This window comes from Lissotriton helveticus, chromosome 10 (genome assembly GCF_964261635.1).
Source record: "Lissotriton helveticus chromosome 10, aLisHel1.1, whole genome shotgun sequence".
Taxonomy (NCBI): Eukaryota; Metazoa; Chordata; class Amphibia; order Caudata; family Salamandridae; genus Lissotriton; species Lissotriton helveticus.
The window spans coordinates 1,072,154,824-1,072,169,424 of NC_136071.1; the positions used below are offsets into that span (position 1 = coordinate 1,072,154,824).

The 14,601-nt window shown below is 41.7% G+C and overlaps 1 protein-coding gene across 1 annotated transcript in view; it reads left to right on the forward strand.

Moving 5' to 3' along the window:
• VWDE (von Willebrand factor D and EGF domains) overlaps positions 1-13,146 on the forward strand; it is a 402,281-nt gene extending 389,135 nt beyond the window's left edge. The window contains exons 29-31 of the mRNA XM_078662843.1: positions 7,903-7,998; positions 8,149-8,252; positions 11,108-13,146. Coding sequence (XP_078518969.1) covers positions 7,903-7,998; positions 8,149-8,252; positions 11,108-11,128 — 221 coding nt within the window. The 3' untranslated portion in view covers positions 11,129-13,146. The remainder of the gene's footprint in view (positions 1-7,902; positions 7,999-8,148; positions 8,253-11,107) is intronic.
• The last annotated feature ends 1,455 nt before the right edge of the window (positions 13,147-14,601 follow it).

Here is a 14,601-nt window from a genome sequence, read left to right on the forward strand (position 1 = left end):
AATTGGCTCATGGGATTTACCAGAGGATTAGGTGTTTAAAAATATCAATCAGTTGTTGACTAAGAGAGTCACTGAGCCAGTAGATGGTATTCGAGAATGGAAAGAGGTCATCAGTGGTTGATCTTGCACAGTCAAATGCTAAGAATGAGTAGCGTGGGGGTGTTGTACAAGATCAATTTGCCTTGTTTTGGCTTTGTCGATGAGGTATAGTTTGAGTCCTGTGTCACAGTGAGCACAGGACCCATGGCTTGGCACATTCTACACACTTGACAGGGTGCCCAATGTAACAAATAGTAAGGTGCTGGAGCTATTCAGCTACTGGTGATCACTTTATAATCATATGTGTGCTATGCTGTCCTTTGCTGTGCGTTGGCAAAGCAGAATTGTTATAGTTTTAATTTTCATTGTTATGTTTACCTTCTATTATACTGCTATGTTTTCTGGAAATCTCTCTAGAACACAGTCTGAGAGAAGGTTTTGTAGGGCTGTCTCAATGGAGTGCCCTCCTTGCCAAACTCACTGTCTGCCCATCTGATTTGGATATGGGCTGACCATCAGGTTTACACACTCAGAGTAGAAATTACTCTGTATGTGTCAAGTTTACTCTGATGAGCCAAAGGAGTAGAAGGCATCAGAGGTAAGCCATCTGATTGTGCACCCTTTTTAGGTCTCCACCTACAGCATTTGTCGAGATTATAGTAAGCGTCCGAAAAGTCTACCTAGCTCCGGATCGCGTACAGTTCATGTGAGCCAGGCGCGTGCACATCAAACACCATCGGCCTCGGCATCAGCCTTCTAAGAAATGCGCTCCCCCGCCCGCATCAGACTTCAAAGGAATGCACTCCCCCGCCCCTTATCAGACTTCAAAGGAATGCGCTCCCCCGTCCCCGCATCAGAATTCAAAGGAACGCGCTCCCCCGCCCCTGCCACAGCAATGCCGAGAACTTGTTCATATCTGGGCTCTTTCCTCATTTCTGCGCTCTCATTCCCATCTTTCGCTCTTTCTTTACGTCTCCTTCTTGTTTCATTTCACTGTCTGCCTGCCCGTGCCTCTTCAAGCCCGCCTTTCCTCCCAACGTCTAAATTTGCCTCACCTCTACGCTGCCTCTCACTGTCCAGGCTGCGCTTGGCTTCTCTTCCGCTCATCTCCCGCTGTGCTGCCCTCATTTCCCCCTCGCACTTTCCACTCTGATACCCGACCACGGATTTTTCTGCGTGCACCCTCCCTCCCTCTGTAAGCGCAGCAGTTTGCCACTGGATGCGCCGCTGCCTCTTCTGTCGACTCAAATCCATCCTTCGCGCTGGGTTTTTGTTAATGAGCGGAATATCATGTGCGCCCATTTTAGGCAGTTATCAACCCCTGGCGCTCTCATCTGTCGCACCAGGCCTTTCTACCGCCGTCATTGAGGCGTCTTGAACACCTTCACTCGCCTCAAATCCATTACCCTTTGCTCCCTCCTCTCTGCGACTCTGTGAAGCCCACGTTCTTTTCAGGCTGCATTCTTCTGGTCATGTTTTCTACATGCCCAGTTTGTATAGACTCCAGTTCCGTTTATCATTGCAGCGTTTAGTGGCCTTTTTCTAATACACAGGGCTATTCCCACCCAATTTGATAATTCCTTTATCAATCTCATTATTGAACAACTGGTGGCTGCACTCAAGCTCTCTGCAGCACATGCATAACACACTGATCTATATCACCGAATACTTCATTTACCCATTGTAGCCCCGCTGTGTCTCTGAAACAAATAGTCAGGCTTTCCTTCTGTGACTGTTACTGCCAAGTAGATCCCTCTAATACTCACCTTGGATCTACTGACCGTGTTTGCCTAGTGTGCTGCTCCGGTTTCTTATAAATGCTTCCTCTCACCCACAACGCTTTTTGTTTACTACTACGACTAGAATACAGTGGATTTTGACCACTACTGCTGAAATGTCAAATTAGCCATCTGTATGGTATTTTATAAGCCATATACTTCTGAACGGGTATTTGAAGGGTAAATTCTTTTCAGTGAAAGAGGTTCAGCCGACCACCATCTTGAAAATCAACCACTAAGGTAATTCTTCCTGTAGGCCTGCGTTCCAAGCTGGGCACCGGTTAGATTCCAGGGCCGGCCCAGCAACCCTGGGCTGGAAGGTAAAACAGTGGTTACTGTGACGTTGGATAATACGACTCTTGTCCCTGCTAGAGAGCAGCGTTTCGAGTGAGCTTTATATACGGATGGTCAATATCCGAGACTTGTTTTCGCACACCACCATTTGTCTTAGCCTCGGCATCAGACTTCGAAGGAATCCACTCCCCCCCCCCACCCCTCCATACCATCACCACTGGATTCATGCTTTCACTCGCTCCCTTTCTCCTCCCACCCAGCATGTCTCTGTCTTGCTGCCCCCACCTCACACCCCTCCATACCGTCACTACTGACCTCGTGCTTTCACTCGCTCCCTTTCTCCGCACACACAGCATGTCTGTCTTGCTGCCCCCACCCCACACCTCTCCCCACCATCACCGCTGGTCTTTCCCCTCATTCTAGCCTTTATTTCCAATAAAACACTGCAGTCGGTCCCTCCCCATCTCCACTTCATCACTCACTTTCCTCCCTTTTTCTACACTCCCATCCTTCCTTCTGTAGTGATCTTCATTTTCTTCCTTGTTACTGTTAAATCCTATGCCTCTTTCTCCTCTTTGTTTCCCCCTCTCCCTGTCCTCCCTTGGTTGTGCCCAAAGAACCTCATGAAGTTTCTAATTGTCCGTTTGTCGGTTCCCCAAAGGCATTTCATGATGAGGCGCCATACTTATTATTTCTCAAATTTTCACACTAATAAATCTTGATTAATTACTTGGCCTTGTAGCCTTTCATGTAACAGGCTAACTTTGGTGACAAGGACAAGATACATTTCTCTCCCCCCCACCCCCCTTCGAATACTGCCATTTTCACACTGAGTATTGTTCCCTCTGTGGCCATACGTACCCTTTTTTTATGCCGCCTGGGTTTTTGACGCATATGCTGAGCTTATCCATGACCCACGTGACCTTCAGGAACTCCCTCATTCCTCGGTCTATTATCGCTTCATTCTGGTTCATGTGCCGCTTTCCGCGTTTGCCTCAGCTGGATGTTGTACACCCACTAGATTCATTCCGGTCAGGCAGTCACTGCAGTGAATTCTTTGTGTTCTCTGCTTGGGACAGAGGGCCGTCCTCCGTTGTTTCCATCCACCAGAGTTGCTCCACTCCACCTCCTTCAAGAGGCTACCACTGCAAGGCCAGTGAGACTGCGCACTTTTAGGGCCACATTTAGCCTCAGAATGCCCGGAACTCCAAACCTCACAATCAATCCAGGAGGTAATTTTTAAGCCCGCTATATTCTATGGGTGTGTGTAATCCAACACAAGCAGCATCATAGTGTGCACAGTTTAGCACTGACTTCTCAAACTGTGGGATTGTATTGTTATTGTTATATTGTTATTGTTATATAGGATTTTGTAGCACGCCCAATTACTAAAAGAGTATCCTGGCGCGAGTGAGGCGATGCAAGAGGCAGAAGCAACAGGAAGGGAAGCGGAAGATTAGTACGTTACAAGTTCTTTTCACTGAATTATTTATTTAAAATATTTACTCCACATGTACTTTGCCTCTTTTGATGTGCCATCAAATTCAGTTCATAACTCGCAGCCTACATTTGCACAATTAACTCTTCCTGCATCTCTTATGTTCTTATCAGGTTTGAATCTTTGCTGTATTCAATTATCTGTAAGTCTGTGTCAGCCGTGCGCCTGCCAATACTTGCGCCAGCCCTTGCACCCTGTCAGAGGACCCCCCAGCTTGACTCACCCCGCCATCTGCCCTAGACAGGGTGTATGCATATGACTGACTCTGCCCCAGAGTACTTGCTTTTCAGTGACACTGACCTTTCAGGAATGCTCCCAGCCTACCGGTCATCACAGTTTGCCTCCAGGCCTCAGTTCTAATACATATTTGTGAGAATTCATACTCAGTGCCACATAAATACATGCCACATAATTACACTGCACTCAATGCAACATACACTCCAAATACCACTAAGTGCCACATAATTATATGCTACATATTTACACTGCGCTCAACGCAACATACACTCAAAATACAACTCAGTGCCACATAATTACACGCCACATAATTACACTATCTATCTATCGCCCTCACTCTATCTATCTATCTATCTCTCGCTCTCACTCTATTGGCATTGTAAATGACAAAGCTATTAATTTTGCTAATATCAAAACCAACACATAAATAAAAAAATTGTCATTTACAATGCCAATAGCTCAAACTTTCCTAATGCAAGACCTTTTGCATTGCAAATGCTTGTTAGTGTGTGGTTGGATGGCTTCAATTTTTTTTATTTTTTTTAAGGACCTTTATTGTTTCAGCAAGGAAATACAAACATGGGCCTACAACCATTCCGGCCGGCCGCTAATCAAGTCGGAAATAGAGCAATACATTATAGAAAAAGATAGCGGCACGGAAATCAAGGTCTGAAGAGCGTCCAGGATAAAACACACGCGTAAACTTACAATGTGAGAACAAGGATCCAAGAAGGTCCATTTTACAACAAAGAAAAATAAAATTAAAATCAATGCTGTACAGTCATACACGTTCCCACGATAGCGAACAAAAAGCAGAAAACCCGCCAGTAGTGCAAATGCATTCGAAGTAATGGGGGATAGGGCCTTTGGGTCAGGATAGTTATAAAAAACACATACAGTTCGGTGCGAGCTATGCCCCATCCCTCAAAGCGAAACACACTGTAGGAAACATAAAAGACGACGACATCGAAAAGAGAAAGATAAAGGGCCATAAAGACAAAGAAAGGACAAATTAACAATCCCATCCCCCTACCCCCCACCCTGCACCCCTGCAGAAGGTTACGGCCTACCCCCCCCCCCCACCAGCGTGCCTGTCGCCCTAATTAAGAAACCCGAAATATAGGGAAGAAGAGAGAAAAAATAAGAAAAAATGTTGGAGAAGGACCATCGACCCGGCCACCCGGCCCCCCCCCCCCACACCGCGTGCAATATTAGTCAGACAGCAATGGTAGAAGGAATACGAAAAAAAGTAATCATGTATAGCACAATCAATTATATCCCCGCTGAGTGTCCCTTAAATCACCGTCAAACAACAATAAGTCCCACCTTGTCCCAAAAGATCTCACCCCTGGCCTCGTCTATCCATAGTACCAATGTATATCTCACTCTCAATCGGCATACAAAATAGCATGAAGGGTTCAAATGTTCCAGGAGGATCGGGAAGTGTCGTTGCTCCATAGGACGTTAGCCACCAGTACCTCGCCGAAGACGCATGGCGGAAATCTATTTGTATCAATATCAACACCGATAACAACCTCCAGTCCACACACAGTTTCGCCAGCCATGGAAAAGGAATCGCACGATGCGGCAAGCACTGAAACACCGCCGGGGCAGTCCAAAACACGGATCGACGTCGTTCCACCACTCGCCAAGCAGACAAGGGCCCCAATGAGTCAATCACACGTGCAACAGGTGTACCCACAGCAGTCTCATGAACCAAGGCTATCAGTGACTCTACGGACTTAAACGTAGCGGAGGCATTCGTCTGTGACACAGAGGCGGGCAGATCGGCGCCTACACGAGAATGAACCAAGCCTACGTGGAACGGCGGAACAACAATGGCGGCCATCCTTCTTCCCAGTTCCCGGGCCTCCCGGATCAGGGTCATTTGCAGGGTTGTTAATGCAGCCAGTACATCTCTGGACGTGGGCCCTTTCTCATGATGCCAACCCCCGGGACTCTCTTCTACAGCGGTTTCTCTGCCCGGATGAAGAGTGCGGAAAAGGGTGCCATCCGCCATTTTAGCCGTTACGGCCTCCTCCTTCTCCATCTCACCCCAGGACTGGGCCCCACACCAGGATGCAACAGGATTCACAGGAGGACCCCAAAAATCAAAGCAGGCATCTCAACGGAGGGTCACCAAAGGGCTAAACAAATTCTCTGCCGCTCCCCGGGAGGCACCCGTCAGTCCCGGGAGAGATCGTTAATGCCCTGGCATCACACCGAGGGGGGGTCGAGGATAATGGTTTCCCTCTGGTCCTGCTGTATTGCACTTCCCGCAGAGCAATCTGCTATTCGGAGGAGGTCGGCACTATCGCCTTTGGCCAGCAGATCTCAGGTTCCCTTCGACCGGCTCCCCTCCGCAGCCACAAGCCGCCGTTGTTGCAGTCGCGGCCGGATACTCCTCTCACTCGAGATCCCGGTCCCGGCACAATGAAGGCCGCCAAGCAGTTTGGGGTATCTCTTCGGGTCTACCGCATGAAGAAGCCTCAGTAGCAGACGGTAAGTGAACGGTGTCCTTCGCCTACTTAGACATGCAATTATTGCACCGGATAATTGCCAGGATATATGTGCGGGGTGAGAGGGCTCCCGGAGCCGAGCGTTTATGCAGCCATCTCCGGCTTCAATTTTTTTATTGTCTGTCCACACTAGGAACATCTTGGTGGTGAGGGTCAGAAAAATTTAAAATAATGACCCCTATGCCATGGGACAAAACTACCATGTTGTGCGGGTCCTGAGTTTTTTTTTTGTTTAAAAAAAAAAATCATGCTTTATGAAGCTGTCCGTCAAACTTTGCTTACATTTACAGGAATGGCCATGAATGGCGGTTCCTGTCACCATATAAAAATGTCCACAAGAGTGACATTTTAAAGATTTTGGGGGCCCTGGGCCAAACGTGTTTTGAGGTCCCTTTTTGGAACAGCTTTGAGTTTATGATACAGTATCAGTTATTGCATGCCTTCTTCGGCCAAGTCAGTGCCAATGCACAGGCACACTCGGACAAATTCTAAATGTGTTTACATCTAATATTTAGGGATACTGATGTGTGTTTTCAATACCGTAACAAGGCAGCAGCTCACTAATATTACTGCACATAATCTCAATGACATATGAACATGGGAGGTGTTGTTTTGATCTAAAGATTTTTTGTATGGATGTTGCCTGACACATAAACATAAATTAAAGGAAAACTGTATTTGAAACAATCATTTTAAGTTATTGATGGTCATCAGGGCAAGACTCTCTGCAGAATAAATATGTCTATATAAGAGGGCCCCCTGAAAGGCTGGGGCACTGGGCCAGAGCCCACTTTGGCCATGCCATGTCAATGGTCCGCAGGCCTGGCAGACATCTCTGAATATGGAGGACAGACAAAATGTAGGGTCATAGTCTGCCTTTACGCCTACTGCCAAACTATGTATCAGGCCATTGCTCAAAGTGCCAGCATGATTAAGAAAACCCACTGGGCAACCAAAAAAAAAAGACCACTTACATTGCGCTCATTGCATCTCCGAAATTGGCGATGTGGCAAGTGCAAGGTAAGTGGTTTTCTGTTTTAAAATGTAACTTTACCTAGTTGCATCTGTTGCCCCCCTAACCCCTACCCCATTCCCCCACTCTTTTAAAATGTAACTTTACCTAGTTGCATCTGTTGCCCCCCTACCCCCTACCCTATTCCCCCACTCTTACCTGCATGGGGCGCTCCTGGTACCTCCTCTCTTCACTGAGACTCAGCCCAGTGAACAACCGTATTGTGCCTCATGTACCCTGTAGACCGTCTATGATGACAAAGTATGATTCAAATGCACACAACCACTTTATTAGTAGTAGTAGTGTTAATAGCTTTATATTTATTGACTCATTAGTAGTAACAGTATTATTGTAATTAATTATATTACACTAGTAAATGGTGTAGTGATGAATGAGTATCATTCAAACTTTCTCAAATACGTACATTTTTCAAAGGCATATGTTTCGCTCTTGTCTCTCATCTTCACCTCACAACATACATTTGTTCCAGCAAAAATAATGTTTTTCTTCTTGCCTCTTTTCCAGCTATCTGTCTTCAGAAGTGCAAGAATGGTGGGGAGTGCATTGGGCCAAACCAGTGCCATTGTCCTCCGGACTGGGAAGGAATGCAGTGCCAAACTCGTAAGCATATCATGAGCTGTTCCTTAGAATGTGTGATGGCCGATGTGCCTAGAAATATGCAAAACTTACTGTCTCATGGGATGTGTAACATCGTCATAAGGTAGATTTGTTTTAAATTCTCACATGTTTTATACTGTCTGTGTTTTACAGCCCTATGCAACCTAAAATGTCTTTATGGCGGGAAATGTGTGCTGCCTAACGTGTGCTCGTGTCGCCCCGGATATACAGGCGCAGTCTGCAATAAGAAGTTGCAGGTAATTAGCATTTGCAACAACACTGTTAATAATTTTCATATCTTTTTGTATATATGAACAAATGTATATGTAAATAAATTGTTTATGGAGGGAACCATATCTGAGGAATTTCAGGAGTATTATAGGTTTATTCCGTGACCACAAACCTTTTTTAAAAAAGTGAAACATCCTCCAGTGACAGATGTCAGAACAGAAGAGGTTGAAGGCAAAAAGGACCTATGCAAAACTTGAAGAAAAACCAACAGAAGGACTCTATATTCAAGAGTGATTCCATCTACACCTTTAAAAAAAATATGTAAAAGGTAGTTCCATTTACACCTTTAAAAAAATAAGTTGTAAAAGGTAGTTCCAAGAATAGACATTCCATAAATTGGTTTATGGCCAAGGTAAATTCTGTTCATCATGAAAATTCCAATTAGGCATTTTAGGTGGAATGATCTATCAGAGGTGCCATTTTACTAACTTAGTTTTCTATGAAATCACATGGAGGGTGTCTGGATTCCAGTTTTAACTGATTTTAAATAGGTCCAAAATCTGTCCATTAACTTGGAAGTACCAAAATCTGAACTCTAGAGGGAAGCATTGATTGTCTTCCAGGATTTTTTCCCTGTTGGTTTATCACAATGTCAAAGGTAGAACAAATACTCCCCCACCCCCTTTTTCAGGAAAAAGAATAGGTAGGAAATTGCAACCACTCATTATCTATCGCATGCACTAGTTTGGTTAAACCACAAAAGACATAAATAAATACAAAATAATTGCTGTGGACATGTGGCCTGTAATTCTAACTTTGTTTCTTAGTTGTGCATAAATGGAAACTTCACTAAATTCTAACTGTAGTTTAATTTGTAATGAGAATATTGCTAAGTCACTTCTAATTGGGTTGAGTTATTAAATTATTTAATTGATTCCAAAAATATGCATTAAGATGCAGGTGAGTTAATCCTGCCGGCCGATCTTGGAGACGAAGACAAAAGGGACTGTTGGTTATGTTCCTACTCACATGAATCATTTGCTATGCTGTTGACATTCTCTTGACCATCAGAGAAGAATATTTGTCAGACCAGTATGCCTGTCCCTAGGGGTGCGAAACTGCCTGGAAGCATCTTCTATCTATTTTGAGCACTCTGCTCCCTTGGTACTGCCAAGATCTGTAAAATACATTAACATACTCAGGCAGCTGCTTACTTCACCTACTGTACCGTCTATTTGGAAGGACAACAATGAACAACAACACATGCAGCTGAAGCAGTGCTGGACTAGCTCTAACTGGATAAGCCGTACTGAGGCATCGGCACCCTGATTAGCTACCACTTGTGCTGTTATTGTGTAATTTGGCAACAGTTCTGTACCGCTCATCTCTTACAACTCACAGCAATATGCACAAAACATTTTAGAAAATGTTAACAAATAGTTTCTTTTAGCACTTAGCCTTTCTGTCCTGCATTGACTGCTCACTTCTAGTCAGACATCCCTTTTTACACAAAACTACTTGGATGATTTTAACAGATAGTTGTTTTTAACTTGACTGTAATGATTTTTATTGACTAAATAATACATTTTACAGTGCAGGTGAGTTTGAAATTAGCAGAGCAGGATTAATCTCAATAAAGACCAGCACATTCATCAACGAATTCTGTAAATTTTTATAAAAAATGTCTGATCATTTTACAGAGCAGCAGCCCTTGCTGAGGCTACCTCATGGAAGGCAGGGTCACAGTGCACCGCCAGACGTTAACCATTTCCCAGGAAGGGTTGTCTGGAAGGCGGTCAAGTCCACATGAACACAAAACACACAAAACCGAATTTAAACTTTGTGCTTAATTAATAATATAACATGCTGTGTAGATTGGCATATATAATGTGTGCATTTGTATGGATCAAACCTGCTCTTTGCCTAGCATCCATGTACGTTGGTCTGTATGTGATCTACTGTGGCAGAACAAAGGTAACTCTTAACACAAGTGTCTGTTTTAAGCAAACATTGACATCAATACCTCTGAAATACAAAGCACACAAGCTCAAATATAACTAAAAATGGAAACATCATACAATTGAACTCAACACTCTTATCAAATTATTAGTTTGCTCCCCGTGAATTCTTGCTTCACCAATACTTCTGCACTTGTTTTTTATTGTTCACTTGCAAGGTATGCAGCACACCCAATCTTGGTGATGGCAAGCTGTAGAATGTAGCTGAGATGAAGCAATGAGTGTACTGTTGATGTGTTGTATGCGCACAGCACAATCATCAGTGGATGCAAATAATAACCCACTGTGCTTTTGGAAATAAAATCGAACAACAACAAAAAAAATCTGTGAATGTATTTTGTAAATACTGTTTGAAATCAGCTTCTGTCAAATATTGTTGCTGTTCAAAATTGTGTACCCACTGATAATCGTTAATTTTAAGAAGTTGGAAAACACTGGAAAATACCACTGAAGTTGGAAAAAATATACACTGAAAACCTATCCACATACAATCAATTTATCTTGATATACCCAGTTTATGGTTTCCCAAGACCCACAGTACTATTAAGAGGTTGGTCGACTGCTAAAGTGCTGAATGTACACTTCAGTTTGGAGGTTACAGAGGTACACAAGAGGTTGCATCTCACACTTTTCAAACATGTAGCAAGTAGGGGGCAACTTTGGGTGGAGCTGATGTTTGTCCAAATCCTTTGTCATTTCTGTGACACAGCGGGGCACTCCTAGTATTCTGCATGTGAGTTGAAAAGAGTCCTTGAAAAATACATATGCTCTGCTAATTTGTAATTTAAATTTTATGGTCTCAAGTTCAGTGCTTTATATTGAACTTTCTGTAGATAAGTAAAATATGCTTTCTCTTGTTTTAGGTGCACAGTCAACGTGGTTGAATGAGATTGGTTCTGTTGCCAAGACTGCAGAAGTGAAACAGCAATGTAAATGGAACTTGTCCATGTTTGAAAAGGGGATTCGTTCAGAACGGAGCATGAAAACCTGCTATATACCCCAGTGGCTAGTTCATGAAGCATGTCCTAAAGATAGTAACACTTAGTCAAACTATGTCTATTATTTGAAGCACTGATGTGCAATGGCTTGCTTAACTCAGACATGAAGAATTCAGTATACTATCATCAGCTCGAATCACTACCTCAGACTCTGAACACATGTTGGCAATACTAACAAAGTGCACTTTTGTGTGTTTATTGCAATGGGTTTTCTCGCTATTGTACCTTTAATTGTGAATACAAAAAAGTTATCTTATTTAAACAGTGATATAGGCATGTGTTGTCCTTCAGCACATAATTTATAATCTCTCAACTCTTTTGAGTTTATTTGTAAATCATTCGTGTTTTACTAAGTGGAATCATGATGAAATGTATGTGTTTACAACCCTGATGGACATATTAGACACGGCTTTTAACAGATTAAATATAAATATTTATTTCTTCCAAAATATAATTATTCAAGCAAAATATTTTCTTTAAGGGAAATAAAAGTCAAATGAAATAAAATCATAGACATTTCTAAAAACCAAGTTATACGTCTACCAGCCAGCATTTCGGGCTTTGTACTATACAATATATTTCTTCTTCTTAATCATGTGTCTTCTGCCATTTTAAAATGGCCTGTAATTTTTGTTGGAAATTGTTAAATCAAAATTAATAGAACCTTTTCACCAGAATATTTTTCAAACCAAATGTGTACATAAATAGCTTAATTACAAACAGGATACTCAGTGTTTGTGATACTCTCTTTTTAACATTTTATGTCGGAGCACATTATATATATATAGATTAAACATTTTATAAAAACAAAATAATCTCAGATGTTCTACACTTGCCTTATTATGAAATGTGTACAAGAGAAAAACATCTCCAAATTAAATTTTCTAGATTTTCAAAAGTTAATTTCATAGTGAGAACAGAAATATAATATAAGAGCATGAAGCATTACATTTCATACTAAAGATGATGGTTACTTGAAAATGGTGATTTTTGGTACTGTTTTGAAATCTTAACTAGCTTCATCTATCATTCATCCACACTTGCTTGAGTGTACGGAGGTGCTTTCTTGTACAGCAATCAAACTGTATAAGTTATTGCAAGGGGAGACTTCATCTCATCAGCATTCATGTACTGGAATTTCTCTCTTCCCAAAATCACCTTGCTCAAAGAGACGAAAGAGGCAAGAAGTCATATGCTGTTTAGGTGAAATTCCATCATACTTATTTGCAAAGGCTTAGTGCAATAATAGTTCATCACACCAAAGAAACATAATTTTTTGAAATATTAGTGCTGTGATTGGGTAAGACATTGTTCAGTTTAACACATCATTGATACACTGCACTATTACTTGAATGTCTGAAAATCTTGGTGTAGTGAGTACTATTTACATTTTCTTGTTAAGCCATATTATTTAGAAATCAATGTTCAATTGTTAAGACAGTGATAAACATGCATTGAGACAATGAAGCTTTACTAACGGGCTAACAGCTTCTTTTAAAAAATAAATTTGCAATATAAATGAGAAATCTTTGAGGTCTGTTCTGCATCCTATTTTAGTTTGAAAAATCAAACTGACTGGAATAACATAATGCTTCTTAAACATGATAAAGCAAGTCTATGAAGAATATCACCATGTGGTAAGGACTAGATAAAAGAGAATATTCATGAGGATTGCAAGAACATTTTACTTTGTGCACACCTTTTTAGACTAAGGACATGCTACCTGTAGTAGAAGAAAACTGTTGAATAGAAAGCGGACATAACATTTCCTAGTTTATTTCTTATTTCAGTTTGATTTGAGAGTTGTCAAAATGTAAAGTATCCATAAAAAGATAAAGACATGAATTGCTAGGGATAAACATGACATTTTTTATCATTCCTACAGTTCAGATGCCCCCCACCCAAAAAAATTGCTTTGCAATAAAGAACTTGGTGATTAGGGTAATGTTGCCTGTTGTTTCCAGTAAGCACTGTTAGCAGGATATGCCAAAACATTGTCTGTCTTGTATGGTCTCTAACATTCAAGGCCCTGTATAAATCCAAGCCTTAATGGTAAAAAAGCACACGTTAGTTAAATGGAATGTTTTTCCAAATGTGAACATTTGGATAAATTAGGAATTATGCAAACCAATCAACAGCATACGTAGATGTTGACAAATGATGCGGATTCCAGACATATGCCTGGGTGTAAATACTACATACTACTAACCATATGTATTTGTGTACATAGGCCGTTGTTAATTTTACGTTAATGTTCATTGTGGTATTCGGATATCATTTCTGTGTACAGTGAATTGAATCATGAACATTAAAATAAACACATTTTTGGTAATAAAAAACATGTATTTTGTTCTACACTTGCTCAGTTTCTACACTCCTTGTTTGGTATCAATTTTTGTTGAAATATGTTCTACTTTGCTGCTTCACTGTCATTGTCACCTTGGAGTCAAAACTATTCCTCAATGGGGTCTCAATTTTAGTGTTCTCGCAGTATACTAAATTATTTGTGTTATCGCATATACTTCAATGTTTCACAGAGGACTGTTTAGGAGCTTACTTCCACTTGTAATGAGGTATGCTGCTTTACAGTCTATGCAGAGCATGGGTATCTATAGCAACACATGCTACAAACCGAAAATGTTATTTGAAATCATCTGTTCGTAGCTTGTAGTACTGTAGAGGCATATGCACCCATCCTCCACCTGGAAGTATGTGGCACTATTTTCAGACCTCTTCTTTATTAATTAATTCCCTTTTCCCAGTGCACATGTACACCATACTGCATTCACTTGCTGCTCCATACTACTATCACCCGCTGTGTAAAAAACAATTAAACATGGAGTCGGTGATCATGTGCTTGTCAATTTAAGGTGGAGTCACAGCATAACCTATGACTTGAAAGATTTCCTTCAAAGAAAAGCAGCCTGCAAACATTAAACCCAACACTAGATGGGAGACGTATGGAGAGCATGTGAATCCACAGCATTACATGCTATGAACAGATACTTACAGGGTAAGTAACATTTTCCTTTTGTGCCTCTTGTATTTGGGGCAGTAGATGTCTTCATCGACAGTGATACACATCATAAGGGTTAACCTCTCCATGCCAATCACAATTATGATAAGTTATGGCCTTTATTCTACACAATCATTGTTATTTTAGGTCTGTTCTTAGATAACTTATATTTTTGCAGAAAAATTCTTAAAATACCTGAATTTACATACATTCTTATTGGAGCTTTCAGTCCACATTATTCATCCATTGGTCTGTTGTAGTGTCCTTCCCAATTTGCTTCATCCTAAGTCTGTAAACAACATAGGGCAATGAGTCAGCAACTTGAGCCATTGGTCCCCTTGTG